The sequence below is a fragment of the Mytilus trossulus genome, chromosome 7 (assembly GCF_036588685.1).
Source record: "Mytilus trossulus isolate FHL-02 chromosome 7, PNRI_Mtr1.1.1.hap1, whole genome shotgun sequence".
NCBI lineage: Eukaryota > Metazoa > Mollusca > Bivalvia > Mytilida > Mytilidae > Mytilus > Mytilus trossulus.
In genome coordinates this window covers 60199896-60219474 of record NC_086379.1, presented here as the reverse complement: position 1 = coordinate 60219474, position 19579 = coordinate 60199896, and the positions used below count along the sequence as shown (strand labels likewise).

Here is a 19579-nt window from a genome sequence, read left to right as displayed (position 1 = left end):
TCTGCCACATCCTGTCAATTAAAGAAATAAAGTAGTTCCCCGAGTGATTTTCTTGAATTAGCATTGTAAACTAATATGCAGTGCTACCTGCCTTATCCGACACCCTTTTTAATTCGACACTTTTTTCTGGTCCCTAAGTGTGTCGGAAAATACAGGCCACCGTTTCACAAAGCCTTCTTAACTTACGATCATCGTATCAGTTTGAAAACCGTTTACGTGTGGTTCTACGTTCACCTTACGTGTTTTTCACAAAGGCATCGTAAATGACTACTAAGTTGATCGCAAGTTACTTCCTGTGTAGCATCGTAAGTGTATCGTTAATGCCCGCGTCACACTGTCCCGATTTTTATATACGATGGACACCCGAATGCGAAAATTGTAAGTTCATACGAAGTTTGTCCCGATCTCGTTAAAATACCAACAAGTGACCGAAGCAAGCACGATAGATAACGAAGTCTATACGATGTTGCCAAAATTATATACGATTACAAAAAATGGACATACGAAGGTTAATCGAAGACGGGTATTTAAGCTTCATATCTCAGCCGAAGCCTACACAATGGATCACGAAGGCTACACGATGGATTACGAAGGCTACATGATGGATAACGATGATGGCGCGATGACCATACGATGTCTAAAAGACGTCGTGTACAGCTTACGATGCATTTACATTTTGTAAATCATTATGATACGAATAGAATTTCGACAACATATCGTTTGTGAAGAAGTCTGCCATGCATGGCGGGAAATCGATCTTTTTGTCTAATTCTTATAAAACTTAGTTTATTATCCCCTCGCCTACTGCATGTAAGTTGCGTGTAGATAAAATTGTTATGGACACTCTAGAACCAAAATGCTCAAACCTTGGTATGGTGTTACTCGTCAAGAATATCTTAAGCGCTATTGACTTTAAAGTTCAAAGGTCAAGGTCTCAGTGGCAATTGTAATACAAGGCAATATCACACTTGTGGACACTCTAAAACCAATATGCTTCAAATCATGTTAACCACAATTGGTATACTGTTACTCCTTGTAATGATCTGACATGTTTTACGTTCAGGGCCAAAGGTCAAGGTCATGCAAATGGACTTTTTTTCTGCTTGAAATAGCATAATAAACATTTTTTTACCTGCTGGTTCTAAAAACAATATTAAAGTTATTTCCAGTTACTGAATAGTTTATGTATCAAATATGCATATTCAATTTACCATTTTCTGCATGTGTCATATACAAATATAGTGTCCATATTTGCCCTCAATATGTTACATATCATGGGATGCCACGCTCGGCATTGCCTTGTTTGAACTGTAAAATGTGTGCACTAGTCTGAATAATTATCCATAATTATGCCCATGTTTACTGATCTATCTTAACGGTAAGGTAATGGGTTCGTTGATTCCGTTTATTCAAAAAGAGCTCTTTCCAGGAGAAAATCATAATAATATAGACAAAGGAAGGGTGTTGGGAAAGCAACAAATGCTTCAAAATATGATATGCATATAGAAAACAAAATGGTTATGGAGAAAACATTCGTGTGACGACAACTCAGACGATACATAAAAAATCAGAATAATGAAGAAAAAGTTGGTTTCCATATAGACGTGTACATGCAGTGTTGGTGTACGAGGCGCAATTATGATTTTCATTATGTTACTTGATATGAAAAATTGAAAAAAAATCATATTTTACTTGAAAAAGTAAATCCTGAGCCTGTATAAGCTGCTTTTCTTGTTTCATTTGAATTAATAGAAAAAACGCTGTCGCCTTTCTTGTTCTCATAGAATCATGTGATATGAGCTTTATGTTTTGTGAACGTCTTTCTTAACTGTCGTATTAGACTGACCAGTGCATATCGCGCATGACAGTTTAAATGTATTTTAGCGCGAAAATTAACTTACATTTAGCTGGATTTATTGCCGTCGTAGTTCCATCTTGTCGCCTTCGTACTTTTTTCGATGGCAACACGACGGTATTAAAAGGTCTTCACGATGTCGTGTTGCCATCGTAAGACATTCGGGTAGCTTCGTAATTCATTCGTGTACACATCCTAATGTCAAAACTGCCCGATGGAAACGATGGAAACACGAATGCAATACGATGTTCAAAGATGCATTCCCGGTGACATTACGATGGTAAGGATGGTGCTACGAACTCAATACGAACCCTCAACATCGGACGCACCTTTTAACATGTTTAAAAATTTAGAACCCTTTTACAAGTCAAATATTATTTTTTGTCAATTTTTCATATCAAGTAACATAATGAAAATTCTATTATGATTTTTTCCTGGAAAAAGCTCTTTTTGAATAAAAGGGATCAACGAACCCATTATCTTACCTTTAAGATAGATCAGTAAACATGGGCATAATTATGAGTGATTCTTCAGACTAGTCAACACATTTTACAGTTCAAACAAGGCAAAGCCGAACGTGGCATCTCCACTTGTGTAATATATTGGGGACAAATATGGACACTATATTTGTATATGACACATGCAGAAAATGGTAAATTGAATATACATGTTAGATACATTAACTATTTTTTTAGAAATCAACCAAAACATTCAGTAACTGAAAATACCTTTAATATTGTCTTTTGACATAAAACATTGAGCAACCAATTTCCTGTATGTTATGCTATTTCAAGGAGAAAAACAAGTCCATCTGCATGACCTTGACCTTTGGCCTTGAACGTAAAAAATGTCAGATCATTACAAGGAGGAACAATATACCAAATTTGGTTAAAATCTGTTGAAGCATAATCGTTTTAGAGTGTCCACAAGGGTAATATTGTCTTGTATTACAACTACCACTGTGGCCTTGTTCTTTGAACTTTAAAGTCAATAGCGCTTAAGCTATTCTTAACGAGTAACACCATATCAAGTTTTGAGCATTTTGGTTCTAGAGTGTCCATAACAATTTATCTACACGCAACTTAGAGGTAGTAGGCGATGGGAATAATAAACTTCAAAACAGGTAAAACGCATTTCAGACATCGTACGGTCATCGCGCCATCATCGTAATCCATAGACTTCGTTATTCATCGTACTTGCTTCGGTTACCTTTTGGTATTTTAACGAGATCGGGACCAACTTCGTACGAACTTACATTTTTCGCATTCGGCTGTCCATCTTATATCAAAATCGGGACAGTGTGACGCGGGCATAACCGAGAAGAGTACTTTCTTTCACGTCCACAATTTTTAACGAGTATGGCATGCCAAGTTAACTTTTAAATAATTATAACGGATGGTTGATAGACAACTTTCGAGTTCGATGCAATTCCGTCAAAAACTCTGGTTTAAGTGAACGTCATTTGTTCTTTTAATGGGCGTCGTCACTTCCATTTCAATGTTGAGCGAGTGGTTGGAAAACTATAGTTCTATATTGTACGAATTATTCGGCAACTTGAATTTGCAAAATGGACAATAAGCATTGCTGTTATTAGGGAATTGTCCATAAGTAACTACAAACCAACCATTGTTTGCAGTTTATCATGCACACGATCACTAAGACGCTTGCTGGACGTTAATAGTGCAGGTATACAGGCGATCCCCTCTATCTGGTTAATGACGTCATAAAGGCGCGTATAATTGACGTGTTTTTCCGGTGACGGATGAACTCGAAAGCGGTCTATTAGGACGATATGTTTATATCAATATTTATGCAAGCAAAGAATTTAAGCCCCTTTTCAATAATCAAAATAAGACACTTTTATTATAGATATAAACTTAATACAGAATTAAGTGCGATTAAAGAATTATGCAAGTATTCCTGTAAATTATTCAGCCTAACGAGTTTAATACTTATTGCACAGGCAGGGGGCTTTCTAATACTTTCATTTATTGAAATGAAATTACTATGACGGCTGAGAGGATATGGTATATATTGTCCATCACATCTTTGAACGAATACTCTATTTGAATACAGCTAGAGAGGGTGTCTGTGTGTGTGGAAAGGGGAGGGGTCTATATTTCTTTCTTCTGTATTTTTTGTGCCATTCTGATCTATTCAGTAAGAAATATAATTATTCTAATCTTTGAATCGTGTACATGTGTCCCTTTTAAATGTGTCTCTGCACTACACAAGTGACCCTATTTATCAACTTTTGATGAATATCTGATTGAAACCAAATAAGAAAAAATATAAATATAAATATAAAATTGTGCTTGTCATAACTTAGATACATGGGATAACAAGCAGAAGATAAGATGAAATTTGTGATATAATATTTTATCTAGTTTGCGATGTGGAGGTAATAGTACTGAAAAATCGAAGCTGAACATTCATTTTATAACATATACAGCAGCATTAGTTATCCGACATTAAGAGTACATTTAACATTGATACGTTGTAAAACAACAACTTGTTTCCCGCCCCTAAAAGACTTCCTTCCTCGACCATTCGTCTTCCAGACCTTAGTAATAAATTGTTGATTTAAATTGGAATGAATTATGGATCTTACAAATATCAAACTGATAACTTAGGAATCATTTTGACGAAAGCGACGTTTTGATTCTGAAATCACCTTTAATCATGTTATTTGTCCATAAATTTTGATATGATGACTAAGGTTTTAACTCCACCAGGAAAAGTTGACCTTCAACTGATTTGGCCGAAAAACTAAGGATTTTCTTATCCAAGGCATAGATTACCTAAGCCGTATTTGGCACAAATTTTTGGAATTTTGGATCCTAAACGCTCTTCAACTTTGTACTTGTTTGGCTTTATACATATTTTGATATGAGCGTCACTGATGAGTCTTATGTAGAACAAACACGCGTCTGGCGTACTAAATTATAAACCTGGTACATTTGATAACTATTGGTCATTTTTAGGTCCTTTTTGGTCAGATAGCTCTTCAATTGTTTCTATCAAAAAAGAAGATGTGGTATGATTGCCAATGAGACAACTCTCCACAAGAGACCAACATGACAAAGCAATTAACATAAATTACGGAATGTATCTCCTTCATTCAAAGCTCTGATTCCTTTCACGGATTTGGCTATACTTTTTGGACCTTTTGGATAATAGCTCTTCATCTTTTATATAAGCTTTGGATTTCAAATATTTTGGCCACGAGCATCACTGAAGAGACGTGTATTGTCGAAATGCGCATCTGGTGCAAGACAATTGGGACCGTTTATTTTATTAACAAGTATAGGTCATCGTAGGGCTTTCAACAATGGGCAAAGCCCATATTACGTAGACAACAACTGAAACGAGAAAACTAACGGCCTTATATATATAAATAAAATAAACGAAAAACAAATATGTACACATAAACAAATGACAACCATTTAATTACAGGCTTCTGACTTTGGACAGGCACATACATATATAATGTTGCGGGGTTAAACATGTAAGCGGGATCACAGCCCTCCCCTAACCTGGGACAGTCGCATAACAATACATTATAAGAACGAACTATAAAAATCAGTTGAAAAAGGTTTGATTCATCAGATGAACAAAAATACTAGTGGACAAGGTCGGGTACTTGTACATCCCAACAACAAAAAGACACTAGGAACGGATCTGAGAGTACATGCAGTTAATTGACATCCATTAACAACTAACAAAAACATCATGCATCAAGACTTCTGTTCTTTTTGCATCCTTGGTTCAAAATATTCGGCTCTAAGCGTAATTGACAAATAGAGAATCGGTCTTTGATTGTATGAAATTCATAACAAGTTGTTTTATAGTTTTTCTGTTATTGCAGAGCTTTTTGTTGTCAGATGTTATTTTGGTCTGAACTGTATCACAAATTGTTGTATCAGTGTTGATACAATTTCCGTCACATTGTAAGAGAAGAATGTAAGGTTAACGTTGTCTGCTATAGTGAACGAAATGGTAAGTTCAAGATTTGTCAACTCGTGCAAGATCTTGATTTTTGAGGAAAATACCGATGCTTGAAATTGAACATAATGTGCATGGTTATAAATCAATTTACCAGTTCTTATAAGGACCAGTTCAACATTTCATTCAAAATGATATACTTATATCAATAATTAATTTGGTATGCAGAAAACGCAGATAAAAATTTAGTTAATATTTTTATCAACTTTTCTTTATATTCCCTCAGATATCGGGTTATTTAAAAAAAAAAAAACAGTTCGACCGTATTCGTTTTTTGAAAGAGTACACATACGGTACCAAATACTCATAACCATAGACACTTATCTATATTGATGAAAACTATACTAGATGTCCTTAGTTTGTCTTTGTCATTTGATGGCTGTCTTATAAACGTATAATCTACATCTCAAACAGTTTTGTATAACTAAATCGGTTATTGGGTATGGAATAATTGTCTTTCTTCCCCTCAATATATAACATACTAAAAGGAAGATGGACAGAGGAGAGATGTACACAGGCACTTGTTTCTTTCAATGGAAAGTCGACCTTCCCATGAATAGAAATAGTTTCCTTTGGGACTGTGGCAATGTCCTTTAAAAAAAATAATTAGCGAACAGACAAAAAAATGCTTGCGTTTCAATTTTCTTCCAAATTTTGTTCTACTGTATTACACAAAGTCAAATTAATCTGCAGTTTACCCCATTCCCTCGTAGTTTTGGTATACATGATCCACATTAAATTTTAAATTATGTCTTTCGATACTCTAATTTCTTTTTTTAGCAGAAATAACCAAAAACAAATTATTACCTTGTTTAACTGTGAACTGATTAACACTGATTTTAGATTAACATTTTACACAAAACATTATAAAGTTGTATGTCCCATCTTTTGATTTTGGGTAAGAACAAAGACATTTTACCCATGTCATGTGTTAAACTATTAGAACTGTGTTGGTGTATAATTTTTATAAAACAATGATCTTATTGTATTAATATGTTCATTGTGTTATCTTTAATAAATTTATAGCTCATACTATCATTTTCAGGTTGAAAAGCATTATGGATTTTGTTTTTAGAACATTTTTTTATTTTGTATTAGGAATGGTGTTAATCAGAGATAACCAATCAAAAGGTTTTACAGAACATATTCCTCCACTGCTAACACAATATATAGTCGGTGTAATGGACAGTTTCTTAGTTAAACATGAAGATTTGTTTGTACATAATTTTGTGAGACATATAATTCTCAGGTATCAGATACAAATAAACAAGCAAAACTCTCCAAATATTCATTTTTGTCAAACGATATGTATCGTATGTGGAGTACCTGAGTGCTCATTTGTTCTAATTTGTTTACAAGATACATGTAGTAGAGTAGAACGATTCACATAATTGTTTTTATACAGACAATATTTAAAAAAAAAAGTTTGTGTTAAATCAATTAATTTATGTTTTCAAACAATCATTCTGAAATTGTATTAATGGTAGATTAACAACACAATGTATTTGTAAAATATAAGTCACAAGCCTTATAATATAGATAAAAAGTGAAGAAAATCTTTTCGGACGCTATTTCTTATTTGCTTTACGGGAAACTATTATTGGTTATTGTATTGTTCAAGATTGGAAACACTGATTTTCCCGGAATCTAAACTAATTTGGACCCATTGTTTACTACTTGATTAATAGAAAGTATCATTTATATGAATCGGTTGGTTTCAAATTTAAAATGTTTACAATTCGCGGTTCAACACATGTTTTGTTAAATCCACTACTTCTACAATTTGGACACGTGACGTACCTATAAACGCAGCCCATCTTGTGTGTTTAACCACTGTTCCTGTCCAAGCCTTTTCTACTCCTTTATACACCACATAGTCTGATGATCTATTGAATACGTCATCGGTGTTTATCATTTCTATCTCAGGAAGTGTGCACACATGGGAACTCGTTGTCCAGCTGCTTTCTGGGAGTCCGATGAAGAATGAACATCCTGCCAATGAACAAGATGATCAAGTCTACATCAATTTGCATTGACACAAAAAGTAATAAATACCATACATTGATATAAATGCATTTAAATAATCAAAAATAACTGATTAAATAGTTTGTTTAGATTACATAGGATAACATTTTTATTTCAAAATAAATGAGAAACCTTTACTAGTTTGATCACCTATTTGGGAAAGAATATTTTTCAGCGGCTATATTTTGGTGGCTTAAAACAATTTTACTTCCGTCGTTGTTAAAATTTGAAGGGTTCACTAGTTAATTAGATCGGGAACTGCTACTGTTTTGGAGAAACAAGCTGCTTGGTGGGATTTATGATGTTTTATAATTTATATACTATTTTGTGTTATGTGGACATTTCTTAATTGTTTTTGGTCATTATGTGCTCAGTTGTAGGTGTTTATATCGGGAAAAACCCACTGCCACTAAAAGCAAGATTATCAAAAAAAATTGGTAAATGTCAATCATATTGTATCTTTTTACATGAAAAGTAATTTAAAAGATAACTTACCAGAAAAGGAGATTAAACTGCCAAAAATATACAACTGCATTATATTCTCCATTTCTATTTCATAAATATCTATATTTTGATAAATTATATTTTAATTATGTCCTTGTATGACTTCCTGAATGACCACATTATGCCGGAAAAAAGGAATTTCGATTATTTTGGTCATGCTAGTATTCACAACTCTAATGTTGAGTGAGAAAGAGGGGCGTTTGATTATATTCCTTTTTTTCATAATCCGTAATGTTTATGGTTTCTTTTAGCCATTAATTTTGAATTAGTCCTTTGTGGCACATATATTTTATCATTTATATATCGTTACAAACATAGCAAACTACGTGTTTATTGGTTTTGCCTGTGGTGGACTGTTATCAATATTGAAAAGTCTTCGAAAGTATACATGATTTAAGTAATACATTGTAATCGTTCTACCTTCAGTTTTATACGTATGGAGATTAAGTGAGACGAGTCTCTATAGGATAAGTAAATCAACAGATTGAGATGATGTTAGGATCCCTCCACAAGGACAATTACTTCCTTATTTTTAATAATATCAATCTGAAATCCGTTATCTCCATTTTTTCTTTACAGTAATACGCTCCCTCCTAGCTAATCATAATTAGTTCACATAACGCTCGCGTAGTGTATTTACGTCATGGAGTTCATCAACAGGGGTATACCTTTTACACCAAAAAACTGCTCTTGCCGATTTCTAGAGGAAGGACCAATGAAATCGACACTTCAATTGTGTTCGGTTACTATCACGAATTTATTCACCGCTACGACGTTTTGATTTCTCTATTTCAAGCGTCATGTTTTAAAGTTTAGGTCTTATATCTTAACATACACGAATACACGGATATGTAATTTTACCGGTTGTGTCATAATATCGATCCTGACTAGTGCAATGAGGAGAGATTTGTATGGCGGTTGATGGCACGATATGCCTATTCGTAGAAAAGGTCTCGCTCCTTATGGTGTTAATACGAATCTTGGGGTTCGTGTTGCTTATTCTTTAGTTGTCTATGTTGTGTCATGTGTACTATTGTGTATCTGTTTGTCTTTTTTTTTTTTACTTTTTACCCATGGCGTTGTCATTTTATTTTCGATTTATCAACAGGGGTATACTCTAGTATATTCCCCCCCCCCCTGACTGTTATCTTCTATATGACTTTATGATGTTTGAACAACAGAAATTACTATTGCCCCGAAATTTTGTATGTCAAAAATGATCCAAAAAGCAGTTTAAATATGTTCATATTCCTAAAAAAAAATATGTCCAGTATATGCATTTTATTAATAATAAAATTGAGAATGGAAATGGGGAATGTATCAAAGAGAAAACAACCCGACCATAGAAAAAACAACAGCTTAACGTCACAAATAGTTCTTTAATGTTACGAGAAATCCCCGCACCCGGAGGCGTCCTTCAACTGGCCCCTAAACAAATATATACTAGTTCAGTGTTAATGAACGCCATACTAATTTCCAAATTGTACACAAGAAACTTAAATTAAAATAATACAAGACTAACAAAGACCAGAGGCTTTCCCCCCTTTGAAACATAGATTGATTGGGGGGTTTGTTTGTTTGTTTGTCTGTTTGTTTCTGTAAGGGGTCTATAGTATTGTGTTACCGGAAAGGTTTCATGTTTAGTTTGGAAAGTTTTTCTTTTATTTTAGGTACAACGTGCGCGCAAGATTGAGGAGACATCACGTGACACGGGTTTATAATAACGAAAACTTAGTCTTTTTATTTCTTTTTAGGTGAGGACGTTGAACAGACAACATGTATAGAGACGGAATGCACACAATGTAATTTCTTTTGTTATTGTAGGAAATTGACATTTTGATCACAGTTCACGGGCAGTGCATGTTTTGGATTTAATTGATCCGGTGTAACTTTAAAACACATTTAAGGATTATTTTCTGAAAATGTACGTTTTTCAGCACCTGTTTGTAACACAGATTAGTATTTCAATCTAGGAGCGGAAATTTTATTGTATTTATTGTAGGATTTTACTGAGATTTACGGACCTAGCAAGCGATTTTTACGGCATTGCCATTTCTTTTCTCTAGGAAAATTCTTGAGAAGTAGCTGCACCACGTTGTTTTATAAACTTTTAGTACATGTATGCCCTGCTGACTGCAAATTATGAGGTCGATTGGCCTTGTAGTTTCAGAGTACATGTGGATTTTTTTTCAGAAGAAACGTAAGAGCAATATTTAATTTCAATTTTTCTTGAATAATTGAGAGATTATTCCTTCAATATACTGTCATAATTGATTGATTGTTTGATTGATTAGTTGGTTGGTTGATTGATTGATTGATTGATTGATTGATTGATTGATTGATTGGTTGGTTGGTTGGTTTATAACTTAAACACTGGATATGGTCTCTTGAAACAAGCGAAAAAAACAAATGAGACCGTATTAAACACACGAGACGGAAACATGTATGCAATGATTGATTAGTTGGTTGATTGATTGATTGATTGATTGATTGATTGATTGATTAGTTGGTTGGTTGGTTGGTTGGTTGGTTAAACACGTTGGATAGGGTCAATTGAAACAGCAAAGAAGATTTTGAACCCTATATTAAACACATGAGACGGAAACATGATTGATTGATTGATTTCATGATCATGATTGGTTGATTGATCATGATTGATTGATCATGATCATGCTTGATTGATTGATTGGTTGGTTGGCAAACACACATAAAACTCTTAAAGTAGTGACCAAAATCACATATGTACATGACCTTGACCTTTGACCTTGTGACCTTAGCCAAGGTCATTGCTTCACAATGTCATTGCAAAAGACCCTATGAGTCAAGGTCATTTTGTTTAAGAGTTTTGTCTAATAATGGCTTTATATAAACCATCAATGGGGATTATGTCCCTTACAAAATGGTAAAACCAATACAGTCGAAATGTAACAAAGTTGCCCCTTGAGGTACCAAACATTTTTTACTATGCAAATTTTCTGTATCTATAATAATTCCAAAGTTATAGTGAAATCAAAGACCAATAAAAATCTAAAATACGACCTTGACTATTGGCCTTGACCTAATTTTCATTTTTTTGGACCAAGGATCTAAAAATGAAAGACCCTAGGTCTCTATCACTAATGGTTTTTCAGTTTAAAACACATTTCAAAATTTCAAAAACAAAAGGGGAAATAACTCTCATATGGAATCTCTATACGGCTACGGTCAAAATAAAACAGAACATCCTGAGGATGTAACGCGCCATTTGGATAAATAAATTTGTCAGTTTCTTATACGGTTGTGAAGATTAAGCGATAACAAGAAAAACAGTGTTCGGGGAGATAACTCTTATATGGGAAAGTATTCAGTTTCGCGGTGTCAGTTTCAAAAGCGCATAAACTGTTTGATATCATATTTCATTTATCTAAGCGACATCTTGCGAAACAAAAAAACAGCGAAGGAAAAAAAAGTTGGCCGAAGAAAAAAAATAATAATCAGAACAAAACCAATAGGTCTTTCCACCAGAAAAGGTGGACAGACCTAATAATGCATGTTGAATTTAGATTTATAAATGAAAAAGTCCTGGAGCTGATTAAGACTATGTTACTGTGCTTATCCAGTAACCTTTGTGGTATCACAATAGCAATGGCTACAACAATTTACCAAATTGATATTTGAATTCTTCTCTAACAAACTGATGAACCGATAAATTATTTTAACAAACTGCTCTAGTGAAAGGTTGTGAGTATTAACTGGGTGCTGTGAAATGAAAAGTAAAACTATATATGAACATAGTGGTATAAACCATTTTTGGAGTGTAAAACAATCTTTGGATGTTTTAGATAAATTACGGGCTTTTGATGGTCCTTTTGATTCTGTTAATAGTTTTGATTTTTCTACTCTTTACACTACACTTCCACACTATCTTATTAAACAAAAGTTTTCCCATTTAATTAAATGGTCGTTTGATAAAGCCGAATGTAGATATATTTGCTGCAACTCATTTGAAACCTTCTTCTCTAATGAGAAAGGTAAATATGCCAGATACACTTACTGGAGGTGTGATGAGATGATTGTAACTGTAAATTTACTCCTTGATAATATTTATGTACGCTTCGGCAACAAAGTTTATCGACATGTTGTAGGTATCCCCATGAGCACTAATTGTGCCCCTTAAATAGCAGACTTGGTTTTGTACTGTTACACAGTTTATGACTAAAATAATTAAAGACCCGTCGAAATTGCATTTTATTAATAAATTCAACAACACTTCCCGTTATCTTGATGATAATTTTATGTTAAATAATCAGGAATTTTCTCAATATACTGCTGAAATTTACCTCAAGGAACTTACATCAAATAAATCAAATTTATTTGGTAATAACTGTTCTTTCCTGGATTTAGATATTTCGGTTTTCAACGGAAAACTCCACACTGAAATTTACGACAAAAGAGACGATTGTTCGTTCCCTATTTTTAATTTTCCATTTTAAGATGGTGATGTTCCTTTGGCACCATCTTACGGTGTTTATATTTCACAACTTGTTTGCTATGCCCGGGTCTGTTGTGACGTTTTTTATTTTAACAAACGCAACCTATGTATTCCTGGTAAATTATTAAACCAGGGATACCGTTACCATAAAATACTTAAAACCTTTACTAAATTTTTCCATAGATATAAAGATTTGGTTTTGCAGTTTGATTGTACCTGTAAAAAACTTATTTCAAACGGTATAGCACATCCTCATTTTTACGGAAATGTTGTTAACCGTGCCCGGAAATTTAGAAATGATCCATGTGAACTTGTCGCTAAACATAAATAAACATATTCTAAAAGTTTACCTATTCAACACTGTTATAAGATCATTGAATATTGTTTTATTTGGTATAAATATTGATTTTGTTATCAGTAGATTAAAAGCTAACTTAATATTACTAGTATGTTATCTACAATTTGTCGATACCTGTAACTTTGCATTGCACAAGGTCATGTTTTTCTCTGGCTGTTTATGACGTCTTTACACTAAATCCATTGGATGTTGGATGTGTACGGATTGATTGTTTAGTTTTAGATGCATTATTTTTTTTATTAGTTGTTAGTGGCTTTGAACTAGCTGTCAGATAACTGCGAGTACTCTCAGATATGTTCATTGTGTCTTTTTGTGTCGGGATGTATAAGTACCCAGCCACGTCCACTTGTATTTTTGTCCATCTGATGAGTTAAGCCTTTTTCAACTAATTTTTATAGTTCGTCCTTATGATGTACTGTTTACCAGTGTCCCAGGTTAGGGAGAGGGTTGGGATCCCGCTAACATGTTTAACCCCGCCACATTACTTATGAATGTGCCTGTCCCAAGTCAGGAGCCTGTAATAAAGTGGTTGTCGTTTGTTTATGTGTTACATATTTGTTTAATGCCGTTTGTTTTCTCGTTTGAATTGTTGAACATTGTCTTATCGGGGCCTTTTATAGCTGACTATGCGGTATAGGTTTTGCTCATTGTTGAAGGCCGTACGGTAACCTATAGTTGTTAATGTCTGTGTCATGTTGGTCTTTTGTGGATAGTTGTCTTATTGGCAAACATACCACATCTTCTTTTTTATATTACCATCCAGCTCCTGATAGTCGATGTCTTTGTCATAATTATAAAACAAAATAATGACTTACTATGGAATAAATTACTGATTAAGAAGGTCTTTGACATGAAAAGTTCTATCATAAAAAGATTATATATATATATATTACAGGCAATTTCTAAATTTAGGCATTTTTTAAAATGACTGAAATTTTTAGACATTTTCTAAAATGCCTGCATGATTTAGGCATTTTACAAATTTTACAAAACGCCTAAAAGACTAGAACAGAATGTTCTCAAAATTTAACGACTGAAAATATCAAATAGATGATTTTATTCTATCATTAAGTATAGCATGCAATTTAAACAGTTACAGTTTTAGAATTGTAATTAAATCATTCACATTAACACTGAAGATGACAATTATTTTTGCTACATGAAATGATTGGATGACAGCAACTGTTACACATTTTTCTGTCTTTTTGCAAAGACAACGTTTAGTCGAAATGCGCATCTGGTGCAACAAAATTGGTACCGTTGATTTTATTAGTGTTACATCTAGTCTTTACCACTAGCACTACGGCCACATTTTGTGTAACCCTGACCTTCACACAAAGAAACTTTACTGACAGCTTTACTGAAGGATATTTCATTATCATAATTTACAGATTGAATAGCAATACAGTTACTGTCAGACTGTTCAAACTGATTCCTGGTGTAAAATCCACGTAGTATTCCATCTTTAATTCCCAGTTGATAACCATGCTCTTCCTTTCCAGTAACAACAGTCATGAGGTTACATGCCTCCTTTCTGTCGATCCACATAGGGAATTGCAACTATTACATTTGCTCCAATATCTACCTCTGTCAAAACTCTTTCCGATAGATTTCTAACCTGATAGCTTGTTTTGTCATTGAGTCTGATGCATGCCTTCTTTCATTTTTGATAACCTCTTCATTTGAACACAGATAACAAGTAATAGTATCAAACATTGAATGATGTATGCTTTTCAAGTGGCAAATAGTTCAGGCATATACAATAGGCCTATAAGGCAACTAAATGGTAACAAAAGTCGGCAACTCAATCTTCAAATGTGATTATGTCCTTTTATTTACTTGACCAATTGTTAAAATATTCTTTTAGTGTATCATACTTTTATTTTCAATATTTTGCAAGATGTGCAATTCAGGCTCCTAGAAGCCTACAGATTTTCTAATTAATGCTTGTTTTTACATTTACATTTTTAAAGAATAATCCTAAATTTATTTTACTCAACCTTTTTTGTAGCTTTACAATATATTTTTCATCATCTATTTCATGTATTTCATATTTACACATTTTGCGTAAAACAGACAAGGCAATTTGAAAAATGTTCATTAAAAATTTCAGGCATTTTACAAAATGACTAGGATTTTTTAGGCATTTAATAAATTGTTTGTCAACTTTAGGCATTTTAAAAAATGCCTACAAATTCAGTCATTTTAAAAAAATGCCTACAAATTCAGTCATTTTACAAAATGCCTAAATTTCGAAAATGCCTGTAACATATATATAAAGTTCAAAACATTATTTTATAAGTCTATAATCTATAGCTCTGTTTCATTACACCAATTAAATAAGTAACTGTAATTTGCTTATTTTTCTAAAGCATTAATTAATCTGCTACTATTATAGGGAAGTAATTTACATCACCGTAAAATCAGCAAAATTTTGTTCTGTATGAAAAATACCAATTTCCTTTATTTTGTAAGTTATTTGTTTGTAATATTACTTCAATGATAAATACATGTAATAATTTATTATCCTTTATTCTGAAAAGAACACTAAAATTTATTTTTAGGATTAATACTTTTTTAGAAACAAACCGATCAGATATATTATCGAACACATTAAAAATTCTATAAATCATACAAATTCCTTTAAAATTCAAGAAGGAATCACCAACTCAGTAGTCAGCAATTCTAAATTTTATTGACATGATTTTTAATTGACTTACTCTTATGTTTGCTGTCATTATCCTGAAAAAAATAAGAAAGAATTTTCCATAAATATCATTACTTTAATATGACTGATTTTACAACAAAGAGTACTTTGCAAGTCATGCGTGACAATATGGTGAAACTGTACTGACCATGCTATGCAACACAAAGCAACAGTTGACCAACAGTCTTTAGATGATGTGTCATGTGATAAAACATATAATAATTATGTTTGTCAGTGTATGTATCATATGCACATGTGAGCAAAACAGCTCAATTTTTTGGAGATTTTGGCATTCATACATGTATACATGTAGGTGCTAACTGCTAATTATTTCTTATCAACATATATCCAGATATGTTTGCATGTACATGTATGCAAGTTGTGTATATGAGGTTATACAGATAGCATTCCTATTACATGTTTTTTACAATAGATAAATCATTCCCTTAAACCAGGCATATAAAAACTTAACATGTACATGTATAGCAGACAAGGCAGTGATCATTTTTTAGCCATGATTTTGTTGATCATCATGATCATGTGGATATAAAAATAAAAGCAAATTCAAAGTGTACATTATTTATTTTACACAATGACATGACAAATAATGCAATTTATACAAATGCATAGAAACTTCTAAACAAGTAACATGTGTAAATGCTGTTGGTTATTATGGTAATAAAAAATCCACTGCATATACTATATATGCACCTGTTATACATGTTATGAGTCATGAACCATTTTTTAGTGGTAGACTAGTTTTTACAGATACATGGATTTCTTTAATTTGTAAATATATAAGACCGTTAGTTTTCTGTTTGAAATTGTGTTACAATGGTCATTTTTGGCCCTTTATTGCTTGCTGTTTAATGTTAACTAATATGTCAAAATATAATCTTCAACACAGAGCCTAAGTTATTTATATACAAAATTGTTTTTAAACATAAACTTCATTGTGATTTGGATGGAAAGTTGTCTCATTAGCACTCATACCACCATGACCACATATAACTTATAATAAAAGATAAATCACAATACTTGTGGAAATTGGTACATCATGCACATGTAGATTTGCTAGCATTCAATTAATCATTCAATAAAGTTTAAAATGTTGATTGTTTTCACTCACTTGGTATAGCCTATAGCCATCTGGAAATTTTCTGGCAACAAATGGTAGAAAATTACGCTCCAAAATCTGTTGATATGTTATGGAATCCATTATTCCAGTGAACACACAGCAATCAGTTCGGCCTCTGTATGAAATGCCTGCCCAAATATGTACCTGAAAATATTACATTTCATTTTAATTTAAGCATGCCAATTCAAATACCATGAAGACTGGAGGATTTTTATTATTTAATATTTCCCATACATTCTTCTAGCATTATCATATCAATAGTCTCCTAAACTACTCATGTACATGGATGTCAATGTATTTATATTTATACATGTACATGCATAAAGGCACTGGTTAGATAAGGCTTTGAATGTTCATAAAACAGAATACATTTAGTACTAGCAAACGAAAAAGATTTAACATGTTCAACCAAATGAATATCAATGGTGCCAATATAAATAGTGTTATTAAGTAATGTTCAGGTGTTTTTAGGGTTTATTTTATTTAACCAAAACCGTGATCATGATAACCATGATACATTGTAACAGTACACACAGGCACATGTCTCTAATTAATGAATTTATTTGATTTTCAAACACTTGTCCTTGAACATTGCAACTGCCTACCTACAAATGTACTGTACATGACCTAGGGTTCTGTTTTACTTTTTAACAGAATCTTAATTTGTTTGAAACAGATTGTTTATATACCATGTACATGTATACATGTACATGTAGATCTGTCTTCTTGTCAAGGAATGGACTCATTTTTTAATGTATACATATATATACCCCAGCATAAGAGAAAATGTACTGTGTTTTATCTAAAGCAATTTAGCATGGCATGATCCCAGGCCCTTTTTTCTTTTAACAAAATATGCCCTTGTAAAAATATACTACACATACAATGTACATGATGTAAAAATGATGAATGCCCTTATCATGTTCTAAATAAAACACTTATGACGGTATATTCTGACAGGTTTTAGGATATCAGGGTAAAATAAATTCATTTGTCTGTCTGTATTATTATGTATACATAAAAAAAGATCAGGTATGAATTGCCTATGAGACAACTCTCCACAAGGACCAAAATGACAGTATTTACTAAACATGCTAAACTGATATGTTATAACCTATATTAAGAAATAACTCTATATATATTTAGTGTCGAATCTAGGGGGGGGGGGAGTTTCCAGGGGTGGAAACCCCCTCTTTTCTTGACGATCAATGCATTTAAATGCTGACATATAGTTGGAACCCTCTTTATCGTGGGTTTGGAACCCGCCCCTGTATGTTGCATAAGTAGCTCAAATACTTTGTATAAACTAAATATTAGAAATCTGCTTAAAATTTAGGTAAATACTGAATATATATTTATATTAAATACCTTGTAAGCATGTTTTGGCTTCTGTCTTTTTGCTGGAATGCGTTGTAGGTTTGATGATGGCAGGTAGAAGAATAATTTGCCATTGGAGCTCATCTCAATTGTAGATTCGTCCGTGAATATAACATCTTCAAATGTATCTTTTCGTTCGAGTGCAGCAAGACACCACTGGAGCCTTTTCAATTTATTCTGATGACTGATTAGTTGGCAATACTTCACTCTCTGTGTTGTCCAACCAAGCTTTCTTCTAATTTTGCTGACACAACTAGATGACAGTTTTAGACCAAACACAGCCATTATTTTGTCCCTCAACGCTCTTGATGTTAGTTCACAATTTTTGGACAACCACAAATTCATCATCTGTCTATGGAAATTAGTTATATTTCCATTCCGGCGACGCTTTGGAAGGTCTGTAACTGATCCTGACCGCTTGAATCTATCTAGAAACTTCCGTATTGCTTGTCTAGATGTCTTAATGTTATGAGTTTTTTCCAAAACACGTTGAATTTTTACTGTTGACAAAAGTGCTGCTGCGCATTGCAAAATTAAATGTCTTACTTGTATAGATAATCGTCTTACGCGCTCTATCGCCATCTTTGTTTATGTTTACAATCCGAAAAATTAAAATAAAACGAACTTCGGTTTCAACCAATCAAATGTCGTACACCATTCATTCACACCATACACGATCGCACGTTACACGATCACACCATTCCTCATACACCATTACACCATCCCTCTTACACCATACACCATAGCACCATACACCATACACCATTTTACCATACACCATACACCATTACACCATACACGTTTTTTTGGGAAGTTTACACCATCCAAGGGCTGTATATTGTAAAATTATAGATTAACAGTTTTGCAAAACTTTGAATTGTTCAACGTACTAATGTTTTTTCTACCAACAATGAGTATATAACTTAAAAGCAGTATTTGACAAAACCTTTGATAACCTTGTGTTCTCAATGCTCTTCATCTTCGTAATAATTTGGAATTTCATTTTTTCTATTCTAGTAGCATTGATGAATCATGTGTAGGCAAATCATAAGCCTGGTATCATTAATTAAATATTTAGTATACAAAAACTCAATCAGTTGTTCTTCTCTTTAATGCCAGCAGATCAGCAATTCTTATAG

General features: G+C 33.1%; 1 protein-coding gene across 1 annotated transcript; it reads right to left on the bottom strand.

The window, feature by feature from the left end:
• Positions 1 to 15903: 15903 nt before the first annotated feature.
• Positions 15904 to 19136, bottom strand: LOC134726562 (uncharacterized). Its single transcript, XM_063590968.1, has 3 exons — positions 18432 to 19136; positions 17055 to 17207; positions 15904 to 15960 (listed from the first exon to the last, which is right to left on the bottom strand). The coding sequence occupies exons 1-3, from the start codon at positions 19020 to 19022 to the stop codon at positions 15904 to 15906; spliced, it is 801 nt and encodes a 266-aa protein (XP_063447038.1). The 5' UTR covers positions 19023 to 19136.
• Between the last annotated feature and the right edge of the window lie 443 nt (positions 19137 to 19579).

Excerpts from the sequence above, each read along its gene's own strand:
- LOC134726562 (XM_063590968.1), bottom strand. The coding sequence starts at position 19,022 with ATGGCGATAGAGCGCGTAAGACGATTATCTATACAAGTAAGACATTTA. Across the intron at positions 17,208-18,431 it reads AGCCAAAACATGCTTACAAG|GTACATATTTGGGCAGGCAT; the intron begins GTATTTAATATA and ends TAATATTTTCAG. Across the intron at positions 15,961-17,054 it reads ATGGCTATAGGCTATACCAA|GATAATGACAGCAAACATAA; the intron begins GTGAGTGAAAAC and ends TATTTTTTTCAG.